The 18,133-nt window shown below is 49.6% G+C and overlaps 1 protein-coding gene across 4 annotated transcripts in view; it reads right to left on the bottom strand.

Moving 5' to 3' along the window:
* Window positions 1-6,854: 6,854 nt before the first annotated feature.
* The window catches only part of LOC143943056 (prostaglandin reductase 2-like), a 40,402-nt gene continuing 29,123 nt past the window's right edge, over window positions 6,855-18,133 (bottom strand). For 2 of the 4 annotated variants that reach the window (XM_077464555.1, XM_077464553.1), the window contains 2 exons: window positions 18,003-18,042; window positions 7,279-7,447 (listed from right to left, as the gene is read on the bottom strand). In XM_077464555.1, the coding sequence (XP_077320681.1) occupies window positions 7,377-7,447; window positions 18,003-18,042 (111 nt within the window). In that variant the 3' untranslated portion in view covers window positions 7,279-7,376. Of the gene's footprint in view, window positions 7,048-7,278; window positions 7,448-18,002; window positions 18,043-18,133 lie in introns of those variants that run through there. The other 2 variants (XR_013264876.1, XM_077464554.1) reach the window with 2 other exon arrangements.

Below are 18,133 nucleotides of genomic sequence, written 5' to 3'. Positions count from 1 at the left end.
GCCCCCAAGCAGTGCCAAACGAGGGGTGGGAAAAAAAAACAGCATAAGAACTTCATCCACCATGGCAAGTGGGAACTAGTGAAAACTAAACCCACAAAAAAAACACCACCACATAACCAGGTATCCTCAACAGGAGTGATCCCTAAGATTGCAACCATCTGCGGAAGTAATGCAACAGTGCATTAACATAACAGTACTGCGTTTTTATTGAAAAACCAGGAAAAAATATCTATTGCATATGGAATTGCAACTACACGGCCGCCTGCAAAACTTTGCGGCCAAAACAGGCATCAGCCGATGCACTGACGTCTACCTTGTAGAACTTGGTAAACGTGTGGACAGACGACCAAGTCGCCGCCTTACACACCTGAGCGACCAACACCTGGTGTCGGAAGGCCCAAGACGTTCCGATTGCCCTTGTGGAGTGGGCCGTGACCGGAAAGGGGGGCACCTGCCCCTTCAGGGCGTAGGCTTGTACTACAATCTGTCTGATCCACCTGGAAATGGTGGCCGAAGAGACCGCTATACCCTTCTTTGACCAGCCACGAAACAAACAGTGAGTCTGACTTCCGAAAGGGAGCCATGGCAGACAAATACACCTTCAGAGCCCTAACCACGTCGAGAGCGTGAAGGGCCACCTCTTTGGGGTGCTTCGGCTTAGGACACAATGATGGTAATACAATGTCCTCATTGATATGAAAAACCGAGACCACCTTCAGTAGAAAGGACGGTTGGGGACACAACACCACCTTATCCCTGTGGATGACCAGATAAGACGACTTGCAAGACAAGGCTGCCAATTCCGAAACCCTCCTGGCAGATGTGATGGCCACTAGAAAGACCACTTTCTGGGAAAGAGTCAACAGGGGAATCTCCATTTAAATATTTTCAAACAGCATTTTTTGAAGCGCCGACAACACCAGGTTCAAATCCCATGGGGGTAACGGTGGGCGCACCGAAGGGACAACAAGTCGTACCCCCTGAATAAGGTATCCACTAAGGAGTGCGATGCCAGGGGTCATTGAAAAAAGACAGCCAAGGCTGAGATTTGTCCCTTCATGGTGCTCAATGCCAATCTCTGGTGTACTCCTTGCTGGAGAAAAAGCAGGATCCTTGCTATGGAAAAGGAACGTGGATGCCACCACCCTTTCTCCTCACACATGGAGATGTAGGCCTTCCAGGTACGATGGTATATCTTCTGAGAAGAAGATTTCCGTGCCCTCAACATAGTTGGAATCACCGAGTCCGACAGACTCCAGTTACTCAACACCTGGCTCTCAATAGCCATGCCGTTAAAGCCAGCGATGGTAAAGCAGGATGGAAGATTGGACCTTGAGATAGGAGGTCCTCTCGCAACGGCAGTCGCCAGGGAGCGTATGCAACCAGACGCACCAGGTCTGCGTACCAGGGCAGCTGAGGCCAATCTGGGGCAACCAGGATTACTGGAATCCCATCTGCTTCCACTCAGAGTGGAGGAAAGGCGTAGATCAGCTAGTGCTGATCCCACTGAGCCACCAGCGTGTCTGACGCGTCTGCCCACAGATCTCTTGTCCTGGGCACGAATCTTGGCACCTTCCGATTAAGACGGGAGGCCAATAGATCCACATCTGGTGTGCCCCACTTCAGGCACAGCAGCCTGAATATCCCCAGACGCAATGCCCATTCTCCTGGGTCCAGCATAGATAGTCCATCTGCCAATTTTCCACCCCCAGGATGTAAATGGCAGACAGGGCCGGTACGTGTCCCTCTGCCCACCGAAGTATGTGAGCGACCTCCTGAGCAGTGGCTGAGCTTCTTGTCCCCCCCCCCCCCACCTGGCGATTTATGTACGCCACATCCGTGGCATTGCCCGACTGTATCCTGATCAGATGCCCTTGAAGACACATCGACCATGTGTAGAGGCACAGCCTGATGGCTCTCAATTAGAGCAGATTGATCAGCAACTCTGATTCTTTAGTCGACCAGAGGCCCTGAGCTGACTGAATCCCCATCACTCCACCCCAGCTGGATAGACTGGCATCCGTAGTGATCACCGTCCATTTCAGAGGAAAGAACGATTTTCCGGACTGAATCACCAGGGATCTCAACCACCAGATCAGAGAGTCCCTGACTGGCTGGCTCACCTGGATCTGTCGATCTAGGGACAACTGAGATTTGTCCCTTTTCAACAAGAGCTCCTTCTGCAGTACTCTGGTGTGGAACTGGGCGAAGGGTACCGCCTCGAAGGAGGCTACCATGAGTCCCAGTACTCGCATGCAAAACCGATGCTACGACCACTTGCGGTGCATCAGCAGTTTTACGCAGACCTGAGAGTCTGCAATTTGTCTGAAGGGAGAAAAACTCTTGCTTCCCTGGAGTCCAACAGTAAACCTAGGCACTCCAGACGCTGGGTCGGCACAATCACCGACTTCTTTATGTTCAACAGCCACCCAAATTATTGCAGGGTCTGCATGGTGATCGCCACATCCTCCTCTAATTCTGAGGCGGTAGATGCTCTCAGGAGGAGATCATCCAGGTAGCCCACGACAGCGATCCCACATTGTCTCAGCGACGCCAATACTGGAGCCAGTACCTTGGTAAAGACTTTGGGGGCTGATGCCAGACCAAAGGGAAGAGCCACAAATTGGTAATGGGCTTCCCCGACTGCAAAATGCAGAAACCTTTGATGCCGAAGGCATATGGGTATGTGCAGGTACGCATCCTGGATGTCCAAGGACGCCAGGGAGTCCCCTTAATGGAGTGCAGCGACTACTGAGCGAACTGATTCAATTCTGAACGTCTGCACTTTTACAAAGTGATTGAGGGCTTTTAAGTCCAAGATCAGACGTACCCCTTCTTTCTTGGGAACCACAAATGGATTTGAGTAGAATCTCTGGAAGCGTTCCGATTCCAGAACTGGTACAATCGCCCCTCGATTTAGCAAGTCCCTTACTGCCCCCAACAGGGCCTCCCTGCAAACCGGGGACAGGGGTATGCTGGAGGGGAAGAATCTGTTTGGCGGCCAAGAGAGAAACTCTATCTTGTAGCCTGTGGAAATCAGATCGCAGACCCATTGGTCGGATAACCGGGAGGACCACCGGGCTGCAAACTCCCGAAGGCGACCCCCCACCGGAGACATGGGTGGGGGCAAACCTTCATGCGGTAGAACTTTTGTTCACAGGCTTGTGGTTCCAGGGACATTTTTGACTGTCCGTGGGCATCCTGTCGGGCTGGGGATGTTTTGTCAAACCACCAGGCAGACGAAAAAGCCGATTGTGAGCGGAAAAAGAGGGCCCTTGCCTGCGGCGTGGCTCCTTAGCCTTCCTGGCCTGTGGGAGTAGAGTACTCTTACCACCAGTGGCATTTTTAATAATGTCATCTAACGAGGCTCTAAAGAGCCGGTCACCAAGGAAGGGAAGATCCGTCAGGGCTTTCTTGGATGCCTGGTCAGCAGACCAACATTTCAACCAAATCAGGCACCTCAGCTGACACTGAAGCCCTGGATAACAGAGGGAGAGTATCCAGGGCCGTGTCACAGACGTATTTAAGGCCTTGCACTAGTTGGTCTGCTACTTCCACGCAGACAGGGGGAGGCCTGTTGCTCTCCCAATTCGCAGTGCAAAACTTTTGCCCACTCAGTCAGTGTCTGCAACACCAGTGCGGGTGCCAGTACAGGTTGCACGGCTGACCCCACAACCGTAAACAAGGAATGAGCCACCGCCTCGGCCTTCCTATCCGTGGGATCCTTGAATGCAGGAGTCCCCTCAACCGAGATCGTAGTTACTTTATTTAACCTGGATACTAGGGGGTCCACGATCAGAGTCGTCGACCATTTCTTGAGATGGCTTTCCTCAAAGGGGTAACGCACCGCCATGTATTTGGGGACCGAAAAGGTCCGTTGCGGGCAACCCCATTCCTTGTAAATGAACTTATCTAAATAGGTCAGATTCGGGAAAACCTTAGGTGAACGTGCTGGCTTGCGGGATACAAAAGGGACCAGTACCTCAGCAGAGGGATCCACTGGCTCCTGGATCTTCAGGGTATCACGCACAGCTGTGATAAGTGCTCCAACTAGCGCTTTATCGTGCACCGACCCGGATGGGGACTCCACCTCACTGTCAGAACGGTCCTGGTCAGCGTCATCTGACAAGACAGAACAGGGGTCACCGGCCTCAGCAGGACCAGAGTCTGCGTCAGAGCTCTCCCCAGAGTACGGGGGGGGGGGGGGGGGGCAGGGGTCACTTTTTAGTACCTTCCTTCCCACGTGCCACCTCTATCTTGGCAACGAAGGAATTGAGGACCGCCGTAAGGGTGTCCATAGGGACCGCGCAGTCCGCAGGTGACCCGGTTGCAATTGCTTGGATTTCAGGGGAAGAAACATCAGTTTCTGAAGCCATGCTGACCCTACCTACCTTGTCTGCCACCAGAAGGGGACTAAGGACAGTGACAGTCCTACCCTCCTGCTGCCTCTGGCTGAGGGGCTCTAACCCGCTGGACTCGCCACTCTGGGCCGCTCCGCGCTGTATTACCGCAATGCCTGATGATCCCCAGCGCTCCCAGATGCAGAGATAGCAAAAAACTGTGTCGGTGGCTGGCTGGTCGCATGATCGGTGAATGATCTGTGCGCGATCAAACACACATGTTCAGAACACAGGATAACCTCCCCAGCGCCATGTGATGACCAAACAGGAAGCAGAGGGCACAGGGGCAGCTGCTAGAGCACAAAAACGTGGTCCGGCTACAAGAAAATGGCCGCCGGTGTTCTCAATAGAGAATCACCAGGAAAATGGCCGCCTGAAGCCAGTCTGACCCTTGCCCATACTTAAAATGGCCACCGAACAGTGCTATGGGGGACTAGAGAGAACATGTGGCAGGCACAGCGCTGCACCAACACTGAGGGATGACTTGGCATCCAGCGGGACAAGCTGCAGGACCCAGCACAGCTAAAACCCCCAGGTGAGAGCCCAGGCATACACACACCGCTCAGCACATGTACAGCCCCCCCCCCCCCCGTGAGGGGGGGGGAAGGAATGAGTTAGGGACAGGGGAGAGAAGAGAGGGGGGGCCCCCCCGAATCGACCTCCCAGGGAATGTCCAGCTGCTCCACCCTGACAGGCAGGGAGAGCTGTACTTACGAGTCCTGAAGCTGGGAGACATTCCACGGTAGTCAGCTCTTGATCAGTACAGGGAAGACTACTGGCCTCTGCATACTGTGACGCAGACAGCAGTAGCCCGGTCATATGTACGCATAAAGCTCACGACCACCTCTGGAGCTGAGGTATGTTGTGGCCTGCCGAGCCGTAGCTACGACCTGCACATGCTCAATGGCTGGACTGGGGAGACTACAAGGATAAGTGAACCAGCCTGTCACCCAGCCCGCTGTTGATAGAAGATCACAGGATCATTCATCTTGCGCAAAAAGCCAAGCTTCTGCACAAAAAAGAAAAAAAAAAAACACGGACCTATGGGCCCACAGGGTTCCTAGGTCTTATCTCCTCAATAGGCAAGAAAAAACTGAGTTCTGCTAGAGCAGGCTGTGGGGTTGTAGCCTAGGGACCGCCCCCTGGGCGGAACTAAAAGTTCTTTAGTGTTGTATTACAACTTGCTTAGTAATCTCCAGTGATAGGGCTGACAACCCATTTTGTTACAGAGAGGAGATGTGTCGGTCGGTGAATATAAGAGAAAAAAACATCCAACTGCCTCTGAATGTCCGTTTACCAGCAGCAGTGTACATGAGGCCTTAAACTGTTCATGTAAGAGTCCTTTTTTTTTTTTTTTTTTTTTAAGCATATAGGGGATCCTCCCCGCTGTGTCTTTGTATTGTGACAGTGGGGAGACTTCTCACAAGATCCAGGCTGTATAAATTCTGTTTCTTTGAGAGTTGAAATATAATCTGTGGAGCCATGATCAACAAGATACCTATGTTACACAAAAAGCCCTCTGCAAAATATTAAGGATACAGACAGGTTTGAAATTTATATCTCAGGAGCCTACAGGCATATAATTCTGAAGCGCATAAAAAAAAAAAAATGTATAAAAGTATGTGTAAAAGGGAACTCTGGTGTAAGGCAGACAGTGCAGGCCGTGATGTAAAGGGGAACTCTGATGTAAGGTGGTCTCTGGTCACAAAGTCACCCCCCTCCTTACATCAGTCTGCAGCATTTCTCTTTACAGAGTTCAGTTCCCCTTTACGAGAGAGAGAGAGAGAGAGATGGAATTGGGCTTTAATACTGTATATCAGAGTAGTTTGTTGAAATGCTTTACCTTTTAAAAATATATTTTTTTTCTTAGCTCACCTTGTTGAGTCGGTGTCTTCCCTACTGAATTTACAGCATAACAACATGCATGCTGTCTTTGTAGGTAGACCAAGAAACCTGGCAGGGTAGTAGAGTGGGCACATCGAAGAGCCCCCAGTTGCTGCAGTCCACCGAGCCCCTGTACAGGTGCAGTTGCCCAGACAGGGCGCTCAGCCATCCTGACATAATCTGAAGGAGAGAGGAGCCCACAGTACCCAGAGTGGAATGTTCCTGTAATCTGGAGATTGGAGTGGTGCAGAGGATCCTCGCCTGCAATCCTCCCACGGTCCGGCCCCTAGGGGTCGATCAGCAGTCCTGGGAATCCCTATATGGGTTCTGGAAGGAGATCAGATCCTGTGGTTGGTGTCGCAGTCCAGGTTGGGAGGGATAGTTTGTAGCACAGCCCTACTCGTACAGATAGGTGCCTGTAGGCACATGCCTACAGTGTCTAATGGGAAATCCAGCCCTGCATACAGACTTCATATGCCTTATCCTGTTCTATGACCTTCTCATTACTCACTGTGATGTGCCTTCTCTTATTCAATACCGTAGGGTGAATAGTCTGGAAATGTCTTACTAATAAGTTGAATACAATCATTTGTGTGAATTTAGGGTCACTTTAATCATGTCGAACCAAGACCTACAAAAGAAAAAAGGTTTTATAATCCAGCTGTTCCTCAAATATTTTTTATTTTTTTTCTCTTGCAGAGTAGAAGCTTCCAGTTGTTCGATTACTGGTCTGCTGTTGCTCCTTCCCTCTGCCCCTTTATCACTACAGTACAGAGAAAGAATATAGGTGTCAGTGGAAGAAACCTTAGTGGCAAGGAATACAGATATTCAACACTCGAAGTGTCAAATGTGAAAATTCTTTGGGCGGCCATAGCTCTGCAAGAAAGCGAAGATCAAAGGATCGGGTGGGGGGAATAGGTCAGTAGAAACGCACTTTTTACAGGTCTTGCTTATGACTGTTCCTGTAATAAAAATCATGAGATGACCAACATGATTGTCATTAATAAATGTTTATTATTATACCTCTGTCAATAGAATTCTTTGTAAAAGCTGAAGTGACCTGATCCTCGTATTTATCGTGGTTATTGTAATCTACAGTTGTTCAGTAACTTGGACTATCTGCTTTCCAATGTTTCCTCCTCTCAGCATTGACAGGAAAGCACCTAAAAAAATAATATAAATAAAAGATGTGAAAGGGGATGTAAACACTCATGCTTTTTCACCTTAATGCATTCAGGTGAAACCCCTTCTGCAGTGCAGCAGCCCCCCTTTTACTTGCCTGAATGCAATCTTTCCAGAGACTGGAATAAGCACAGAGCTCCAGCCGCTGTCTTGGGTCCTCATTGGATAGATTGACAGCCATTGGCTCCCACTTCTATCTATCAAATCCAACAACGCGGGGAAGGGGGCCTGCATGAGTGCCCCCATGGAAAGCACTTCGTCCGTGGGGGCACTCTGTGCAAAACCCTTACAGAGAGGAGGCAAGTATGACTTTGTAACGGCTCCCCTAATATAAAAGGGGGTTAACGCCGTTTGCGATGTTCCCTCTCCGAGACACACATCCAATCGGTACCAATATCCACAGTTAAACGACCCTTTCCTATAGGAGCCGATCCCTCTGGCAAAAAGACGAGACGCACTCTGTCTCTGCTGTAGTAGGAATGACTTTATTAAAAACCAACATTGTATTTTTATACACCCTTCAAGGCACATGCTTTAACATGAACAAGAGCCCAGCTCCACCCACACATCCCAAGACGTCTGCTATGCTTCAAACGATCCCACCCAATACACATCTTTTCACAAAGGGTTAGCAGCCAGTCTGTCTGGCACTTTACACTACACACAAGGATAGACTTAAATGAACAATAGAAATGCAAAACAACTTAATTCTTCACAACAATGACACTTAACCCCCACATACAGTATACAATGTATTATACAGCTTTGAATATGGCTATCACAGACCATATCGGGGGTTTCTTTTATTCACCCTGTGTCCAAAGTGACCCCACTGTCACAGACTTTATTTAAAAAAAAAAAAAAAAAAAAAAAAAACTATCCTTTACAACACCTACCTCTAAGCTCAATACAGCCTGGTGAAAGAATTGTGTTTAATTTTTTTACAATATACACAACTATGCATTCTGCTACTAAAAGCATATAGTTAAAATGGAGATTTTTGGGGGGCGTGGCCTGACGCAGCATGGAGTAGGACCTGCAGGCCAGGAGCTCCGTTCATTAATCCTGGATTAATATTATCCTCCACTCCAATCATCCTCCCATTCCAGCTGGCTGCCTGCCTGAGGACCCTCTTCACACCCTACATTGCTTCGGCCGTCCGGCGGGCCGATTGGAGCGGCGATTTTGTGTCCGGCGGCCGCACTCAGGCAAGTCCCCGGCTTCGGCCTATGCACGGAGGTCCGCGGCCATCTTAGTACACCCCTCGTCCGAAACGGCGCTAGGTCCTGTACATGCTGCCCTGCTCCCAGCCGGCCTGGCCCCATATGGCGCACAGCATCTCCTGCAGTCACCCAGCGGCCCGGGCGGAGCGTTGATTCTCCCGCACGGAGGCCGAATTTAGGCAAGTCCCTGGCTTCGGCCTATGCATGGAGGTCTGCGGCCATCTTGGGACACCCTGCCTCCAATTCATTGCTGGGCCCGGTGCCTGATACCTTCCTCTAATCCTGCCTGACCCCCAGTCGCCCAGCAGCCTGTGTGAAGTGGTGGGCCTCCCACACGGCAGCCGCACTCAGACAGGTCCGTGGATTCGGCCTGCACACGGAGGTCTGCGGCCATTTTGGTACACCCGTTTCTCAAACCAGCACTGGGCCCTGGACCTGTCATCCTTTTCCAGTTTTGTCTAGCCTATTCTGACTGTCTCAGCTTGCTATCTTTATGTCCAATATTATGTCCCCTCCAAAGAGCCAAAAATCCGCCGCGGCAAAGCTCGCACAGTACCGCCGGAATGAGGGAGAGGAGGCTGAGGGGGATGGCGGCACTGAGAAGACGGGGGGAGAGCGCGGGCAGGGAGACACGGCTAAACTACTAGAAGCGATCACACTTTGCAGGACATCCCTTACTGCCCAGATGGAGGAGGTCAAGATGGACATATCTTTGATTAGGCAGGATTTCCAGAAAATCCGCAAAAGGGTCATAGAGACAGAAACCCGCATCAGCACGGTGGAGGACATCCTGCCGCCACTACAAGCTAGATCTGAACACATGCAGAGGCAGATTAACCAGTTGCTTGCCAAGCAAGACGACACGGAAAATCGCCTGAGAAGGTGCAACCTCCGCTTCATCGGTCTCCCGGAGGGAGCGGAAGGTAAAGACCCGACAGCATTCCTGGAACAACTACTGATAACCACATACGGTCGGGAGTCCTTCTCCCCCATGCTGGTGGTGGAGAGGGCTCATAGGATGCCGGCTAAACCTCCTCCACAGGGGGCTCCCCCCGTACCTTCATTGCAAAACTTTTAAACTATAAAGATCGGGATGCTGCACTGAGGCTGGCAAGAGAGAAGGGTAACATCCCAGTAGGAAACATCAAAGTGGCAATATTTCCTGACTTCTCGGCCGAGATACAGAAACGCCGGCAGAGCTTCATGGAGGCCAAACGCAGACTGCGCGACTGTCATCTGAAGTACTCAATGCTTTTCCCTGCACGCCTGAGGGTGGAACATGATGGCCGCGTCTCATTCTTTGAGGATCCCGGAGAGGTCATCTCCTGGCTGGATCCCAGATCTGCACATGGCAGGAGAGACTGACTTCGCACCAGGTGAGCCATGCGGCGTGATGTTCTTGTCTTATGTCTTCACCACTACTTGATCTATCTTAGCTACCCTTGCTGGGTTACCACCTGGACCCACACCACATAGACTATCGGTCCCCTGTGGATATTCCGGGCCGGGGAGGCAGTTGGAACTCTATACTTCCGCGGACCCTTACCATCACATCTGCTGTTATACAATCCTATCTGCTACATCAAGGGTACTGGATTAAAAATCACCCCCCTTATTTTATTATGTTCCCCCCCCCCCTTTTTTCCTCACTTTTTCATCCTGGATATTTGGAGTGGACTCACTACATCTCATTGCCCCTCTCTCATTTCATACCCCTGCACTTATCTGCCACACGGAGCTGCGGAGGTGTGCTGGTCCTACAGGTCGCCTGCATAGTGCAGCGAATTTACGCCCCGCTATCCACTGGGAATCATGACTATGCAGGGAATCATGACTATGCAGATGAACGGAGGAACTGGGTCTTACTGCCTTTTTTTTACACTAACCTACGGGGGCGCATAACTAGGCCCCATCCCTTTCCTTCTCGGTGGTGGCTGACTCGGAGCCACTACTTGACCCAGTGGCTGAAATTGTTCCTCATTTTCTCCTTACATGTGAAGTTACTGTTTGTCCCAGATGGTAGTTCAGAATTGTTCAGGGATCATGCCTACACAAGTTGGGGTGGGTGTAAGGCGGGGAGGGGGGAGGGGATTGTTAAGCTGTTATATTTACAATTTTCAAGTGTGCATACAAGCTATCAGAAACCGATTATGGGAACATGCATATATGCTGCAAGGGGGCCTTATACGGTGTTTAGAGTACCTCAGTTTTATTACAAACTATATTCTTCGCTAGACCTCAGGATGTATGTTTCACTGAGGCGAGGTGGTGTCCCCTGTACAGTGCCATGGCAACTATAAAATTTCTAACTTGGAATGTGAGGGGCCTGCGTGAGAAAATTAAGCGCTCGGCCGCCCTTACATTCCTCAAAAAGCAACGTGCAGACGTTGTGGCGCTGGTCGAGACACATGTCGAGGGCAGGCTCCAAATGGCCCTTCGCCGCCCTTGGGTTGGATGGGCATACCACTCCACCCACACGACTCACGCTCGGGGTGTCTCAGTATTGATCGCCAAATCTGTACATTTTGAACTCTGTGAGCTTGTAACTGACCCCAGCGGCCAGTATGTATTTCTCCATGCCAAGCTATACGGTGAATCGTTTCTCTTTATGGCTTTCTACATACCTCCTCCCTTTAGTGTAACAGTGATCCTGGAAGGCTTTACTTTTATGTCCCGTAACCCCACAGTACCGGCGATATGGTTAGGTGACTTTAACACTACACTATGTCCGGCCCTTGATAAACTCCAGACGACACAGGCGACAGGCGCTAGGCGCTAGTGCCAGCACAACTAAATTCTCTAAACTCATCTCCACCTTTCATCTTATAGACACATGGAGGCACAACTTCCCGCACACTCGTGCCTACTCCTGTTTCTCCTCTACCCACAACTATGTCCCGCATAGATTTTATACTTGTGTCCCACACCCTGGCACCGCGGATTCTCGAGACTGCATTCTGCCCCAGATTACTGTCGGACCACAGCCCATATTGGATCACCCTCAGTATCCCTTTTGATAAACCACCGAGACCATGGCGTCTAAACCCGTTCTGGCTCTCGCTGCTCCCGGGGGATGATGAACTCATCGCCCAATGGAGGCAGTACTTCTTGGAAAATGATCACACTGCATCTGTTGCCGCAATATGGGAATCATTTAAAATATACGCACGTACAACCCTGATCACACACATAAATAAAATCAAAACAGACTCCGCTGGGGCGTTTGACAGGGCAGTGACGGAGCTAGTCTCCACTGAACGTGAATATGCTGTTAATCCCACCATAGCAACGGCGACTCAGCTTAAAATGCAGAGTAGAGTGGTTAATCAACTCCAGTATACGAAGGCCCATCAAAAGCTTTTCTTTACTAAACAGAAACTCTTTGAGTATGGGGAAAAGGCAGGCAGGCTCCTCGCATACCTAGTGCATAGCGAAGACAGGCCCCCAGTTGTCATCACCCTTCATGGCCCAGGGGGTGGATGGATTACAGACCCCCGCAGTGTCACCTCCAAGTTCAGGGAATTTTTTGCAGATTTATACAAAACAACAGTGACAGACCCGACGGACATGCAGACCAATTTCCTTCACAGCATCACCCTCCCTCAGCTGACGAAGGATCAAGTAGAGTCACTTGAGGCACCCCTTACCACGGAAGAAATAGATACTGCGATCGCAAGTTTCGCCAGATCCAAATCCCCTGGATCTGACGGTCTCCCTGTTGAATTTTACTCCCAATTTAGAGACCTACTAACTCCTAAACTGCTTGCATTATTTAATCACCTATTTGAAAACTTCACCCTGCCCCCCTCTATGCGGGAGGCAACGATAGTCCTTATCCCCAAACCGGGGAAGGACCCGGGCTACCCCGAATCCTATCGTCCCATTTCCCTACTACAGGTGGATATAAAAATACTGGCCAAGGTACTGTCCCTTAGATTGAATCAAGTTATTCTGTCCCTCATACATGTGGATCAAGCAGGATTCATGCCAGGCCGTAACACTTCCTTTAATCTACGCAAACTTTACATTAACCTACAGGCTACACACGCAGAAGTTGGGTCACGGGTGGTGGTGACATTAGATACAGCAAAGGCGTTCGATTCAGTGGAGTGGGGCTATCTCTGGAGCTGCTTGGAGGGATATGGATTTGGACCACGGTTCATTAAATGGGTGCAACTGTTGTACCAGGCGCCCACGGCCAAGGTAGTGGCTAATGGCTGGCCATCTCCAATGTTCGACCTCAGTAGAGGCACGAGACAAGGCTGCCCTCTATCTCCACTATTATATGCCTTGGCCGCGGAACCCTTGGCCGTGTCCATCCGAGCTGACCCAGAGATCAGGGGATTGAGCCATGGCGCCCTAACTGAAAAGATCAGCATGTATGCTGATGACACACTGTTATACCTGGCAGACTCGGGCCCCTCTCTACATGCGGCTCTCCAAACAATTGAAAGGTTCGGGACTTTCTCCGGGCTAAAGATCAACTGGGGGAAATCCCAAATTCTTCCACTTGACAGCTTCCCACCGACCGAATTTCAGGGCAGTTTGCCATTACAACGAGTCAGCATTATCAAGTACCTAGGGATATACGTATCCAGATCACCAACGGATTATATACATTTAAATTTAAGCCCTCTAATTTCCCACGTTAAATCCAAACTACGGGCCTAGGCCCGTCTACCACTGGGGGTTTGGGGCCGGGTAAACCTCATAAAAATGGTTCTGCTACCCAAGATCCTCTATGTTCTCTGGCACTCCCCGACTTACTTACCCTTGAAGCATTTTAAATCCCTTGAGGCCCTTCTTAAACCTTTTGTATGGGGTAACAACAGACATAAATTAGCTTGGCAGGTGCTTAAAAACCCCACGGACCTGGGGGGCATGGCCCTTCCCGATTTTAATCTGTATTACATTGCGGCACAATTATCCCAACTGTACCATATAGACAAAACGGACAGAGGGCGGTTTCTCCAACTGCTGTGCCCGGGGTGGGCTCGACGCACCGAAGATTCAATCTACCCGCTGGCGATGGGCCTTGGTGGGGCGGGCCTGGGGGACAACAGACAGACTTTGTTATACCATTACAGACGCATATGGGACTTGGCTTCTGTCAAGCTGGGGATACCACTCTATAATGATTACACTCCATTATGGCATAATAAAACTCTGTCAGAATTCTTACAACTTCCCGATGCAGACCTTTGGTCTACTTATGGTATTCTCTATATGCATCAATTGTTTGTTGACGGAACCCTTAAAACCTTTGCCACGCTCAGAGAAGAATTCTCACTCCCCAGCTACATGCTCTTCCGATTTTTACAGGTGAGACATGCGGCCCGGGCTCAGTTTTCAGAATCCATCCCGCAGTCAGCCACTAATGCACTAATGGCCATAATCAAGAGTACTGACCCCCGCAAATTAACTTCGTCCTTCTATGACATGCTCACTACCCCCGCTTCCACCAAACTGGCACATACTCTCAGGCCCCGGTGGGAGAGAGAGGTGGGCCCTTTGGAGGATGGGGAATGGGAGGAGGCTTTGGAATCCTGCAAGGCTGTCTCACCCAAACTTGCTGACAGACTGACCCAAATTTATATTATTCACCGGGCGTATCTCACCCCCCTTCGGGTTGCCAGATACAGAAGCACTCAATCTACCCTTTGTCAGATGTGTGGGAGTGAGGTGGGTACGTTCTTTCACTTAATCTGGTCATGTCCTAAAATACAAGGCCTGTGGGCGCAAGTTATAACATTCCTGCACGATCACATGGGCTCTCCGGTCACATTGGACCCGAAACAATGCCTACTCGGGGTACTTCCAGATACTATAGACAAATACGCTAAGACGTTCCTGCATGAGACCTTGTTTTCAGTGCGGAAGGTCATTGCCCGGAGGTGGATGCGGCCCGCACCCCCCGGGCTGGCGGAGTGGAAGGCGGAGGTCAATAATAATTTACCATATAAAAAGGTTGTGTATATTAACAGGGGATGCCCGGCCAAATATGACAAAATATGGGATCGTTGGTTACAAGACTCCGATACTTGTACGTAAGGCACTTTGAATCTATGTTGCCAGTTAGATGGTTTGCCCCTAACTGTGTGTTCTGGTTTGGGTCTGGCTGACCCACATGGTCCCCATGACACTAAGGGGCCCCATCAGGGTTGCCAGCCTCAATAAAACCAGGGACAGTATTTAAAAATCTGTGCTTTTTTTAAAATACCAAGATTATAGCTGCCCCGCCTCTTCAGTACCTTTTCAGTGTGTGTATGTGTATTCTATGTGTGTATATTGTGTGTCCCCATAATCTATTGCCCGGGGGCCCCATGAGTTGTCAGTCCGCCCCTAACTAGGGGTCTAATTTAAAGAGGGGGGGCAGATATTGCAGCCTGCACTCTGTATGAGGACGCTATAAAGCAGCTTCCATTTTGGAGAGCATTCATAAAATGCAGGAACTTGGATGCTAGTTTGTCACATGACTGGGCACACCTCTGAGATTTTTTGTTATTATACATTCTCCCTTTAATTTTAAGAGCTTGGGAGAACTAGGCACATATACAAAGCACATTGCTTAATAAAACCGAACTTCACTCTCTCAATCCACAGTGATCATTTTAAAATCCTTACTTACGCTCTTAACATTAGTAAAAAGATAGGAAAAATTTCATATTTACATTTCTTCAGTTACTTTCTGGCTTCCAGGCCTAAGCAAATGATTTAATACATTCCAGGAGGGAAGTCGAGAGGTTTTCTGAGATAATTAGCACACCCTCCTGCCTGCATGTATAAGCTTAAGACAGATGGATTCCAGGAAGTAAAAGTTTCATGAATCGTCAGCCGTTATTTAGGATAGCCACAGCCGGAAATGCTAGTGAGTGTTTTTCAAAGTGATTGCTCAGCAAAATAAAACATGGAGACATGAATGGATGGCGAGTTTGCTTTGAACATTTAAACATAAATTAAATAGCGGTTTTGGTTTGTGGTGCTCAGATGCAGTGTATTTCAACTTTAAAAGGACAAGTTTAGCTTTTTAAAGATAAATAAATGTACATCTTTTTGCAAGAAAAAAAAAATGTGCATTTATATATAAAAAAAAAAATTTGGGGAGCATGAAAAGCATCAGCAGATCGTGGATGCTATGCAGGGCTCTTGCAGGCTCTGTATGTAAGCCTACAAGAGCATCCATTCCAGTTACACATTAACATGAGGCTATAATGAACTACCACGGCTCTCAACAGAGCTGTGGTAGTTAATTGAAAATTACAAGCGACGGCCGCAAAGGCTGCTGGAACTTGTCGTTTTCAATTCACAGAACTCTGTAAATGAGTGACGCAGCTGGGCAGAGCCCTGCATGACCACATACTGTGCTGTTTCTGACAGAGCGGGGGGAGAAGATCCTGTGCTGCCTGTGACATCAGGTAGCCAAGGAGGTGCTGGGGGCCGGTGGATTTTTAACATGTTACACAAGGTGGACTTATCCTTTAAAAAGACTGTCACTTTGCCGGTCAAGTGACAGTCTCTTTAACCACTTGGGTACCGCGCTATTGCAAAATGACGGCAATAGCGCGGACCCACATTTCCGGGACTACGTCTATTGACGTAGTCCCGGTTACGAGCGGCCTGCGCGCCCCCCTGAGGGGCGCGCGCGGCGCGCTCTGTGATCGGCGAGTCCGTGAGACTCGCCTGATCACCGATCCGTGTAAGGGGTCGATCCCGACCCCTTATCACGTGATCAGCTGTCAGCCAATGACAGCTGATCATGTGATAAAACGGAGCCGGTAATCGGCTAGTATTCCTCCTCGCGCTGACAGCGCGAGGAGAAAAAAAAAAAGCCGATCGCCGGCGGCCGTGTTCGGGACATCAGTCCCGATCACGGCCAGCAATTTAAACGGACACCTGCCCCCTGCCAGTGCCCACCTGCCACCCGCAGTGCCATCCTGAAATAAAGTAAGTGCCCCCCTGTCAGTGCCACCCAGCAGTGCCCATAGTGCCCACAGTGCCACCCAGCAGTGCCCACAGTGCCACCCAGCAGTGCCCACAGTGCCACCCAGCAGTGCCCACAGTGCCACCCACAGTGCCACCCAGCAGTGCCACCCACAGTGCCACCCAAAATCTGCCTCAAAGGTGCTGCACCCCAGTGCCGCCCATCAGTGCCCAGCAGTGCCGCCCATCAGTGCCCAGCAGTGCCGCCCATCAGTGCCCAGCAGTGCCGCCCATCAGAGCCACCTATCAGTGCCACCTATCAGTGCCCATCAGTCCCATCTATCTGTGGTACCTATCAGTGCCCATCCGTGCCACTTATCCGTGCCACCCATCCGTGCCATCTTATCTGTGCCCATCTTTGCCCATCAGTGCCGCCTTATCTGTGCCCATCTGTGCCTATTAGTGCCGCCTTAACTATGCCTATCAGTGCCCACCAGTGCAGCCTATCAGTGCCCACCAATGCAGCCCATCAGTGCCCACCAATGCAGCCCATCAGTGCCCACCAATGCAGCCTATCAGTGCCGCCTAATCAGCGCACTTCAATGAAGGAGAAAAATGACCCGTTTGCAAAATTTTATAACCAACTATTAAAACATGATTTTTTTTTTTTTTTTTTTTTGCATCTTTTTTTGTTTGTTTAGCAAAAAATAAAACTCCGAGCTGTAACTAAATACCACCAAAAGAAAGCTCTATTTGTGGGAAAAAAATGATAAAAATTTCATTTGGGTACAGTGTTGTATGCCCGCGCAATTGTCATTCAAAGTGCATCAGCGCTGAAAGCTGAAAATTGGCCTGGGACTGAGGGGGGTTTAAGTGCCCAGTAAGCAAGTGGTTAAACATCCAATCCATTTATACTCATGCTCCATGTTTCTCCACTGCTCTTCCTGGCATCAATTGGTCACATGGCTGCTGACTGGGCGCTCGGGCTTGTGCAATGAACACCATCCTGAACAGAGCGGATATACTCACACATATCCAACAGTGCTACGGGGGACACAAATCCCAAACTTCCTTGGTGTGTCAGGACCTGGCTTGCCCCCTCCATTTCCTATTGGCAAGTAAGACTGCTCATCACTGTAATGAGCCAATGGGAATGTATGAAAGGCATTAACTGAAGACATGGTTACAATGGTGCTCCTGAAGCTATGTAAAAGTATATTCAGAAATCTACGGGTGTCACCTTTCTAGCTACCATGCTAATGACAACAACCTCAAAGAAAAACTAAAACTCTAAAGAGACTACAGATTCCTGTAAATGAGGGGTGTTACTGGTCCTCATGTTACTATGCAGCTGTACATTTATGTATATTTTTCATAAAAATTTAATTATTACCTGCTGTATTTTCAATCCCGTGAACAACAGTTTCCTTAACCTGTTCAGGAACACAAGAAAACAGTCACATTCTGATATTCTGTGCATATATGCATCACTAAAACACCAAGAACACATTCAGGGCTTGTTTA

This window comes from Lithobates pipiens, unplaced genomic scaffold (genome assembly GCF_037356315.1).
Source record: "Lithobates pipiens isolate NorthernLeopardFrog02 unplaced genomic scaffold, aLitPip1_a1.2 Scaffold_30, whole genome shotgun sequence".
Classification (NCBI taxonomy): domain Eukaryota; kingdom Metazoa; phylum Chordata; class Amphibia; order Anura; family Ranidae; genus Lithobates; species Lithobates pipiens.
The sequence above is the reverse complement of the archived record's forward strand: the minus strand, read 5'-3'. Positions and strand labels throughout refer to the sequence as shown.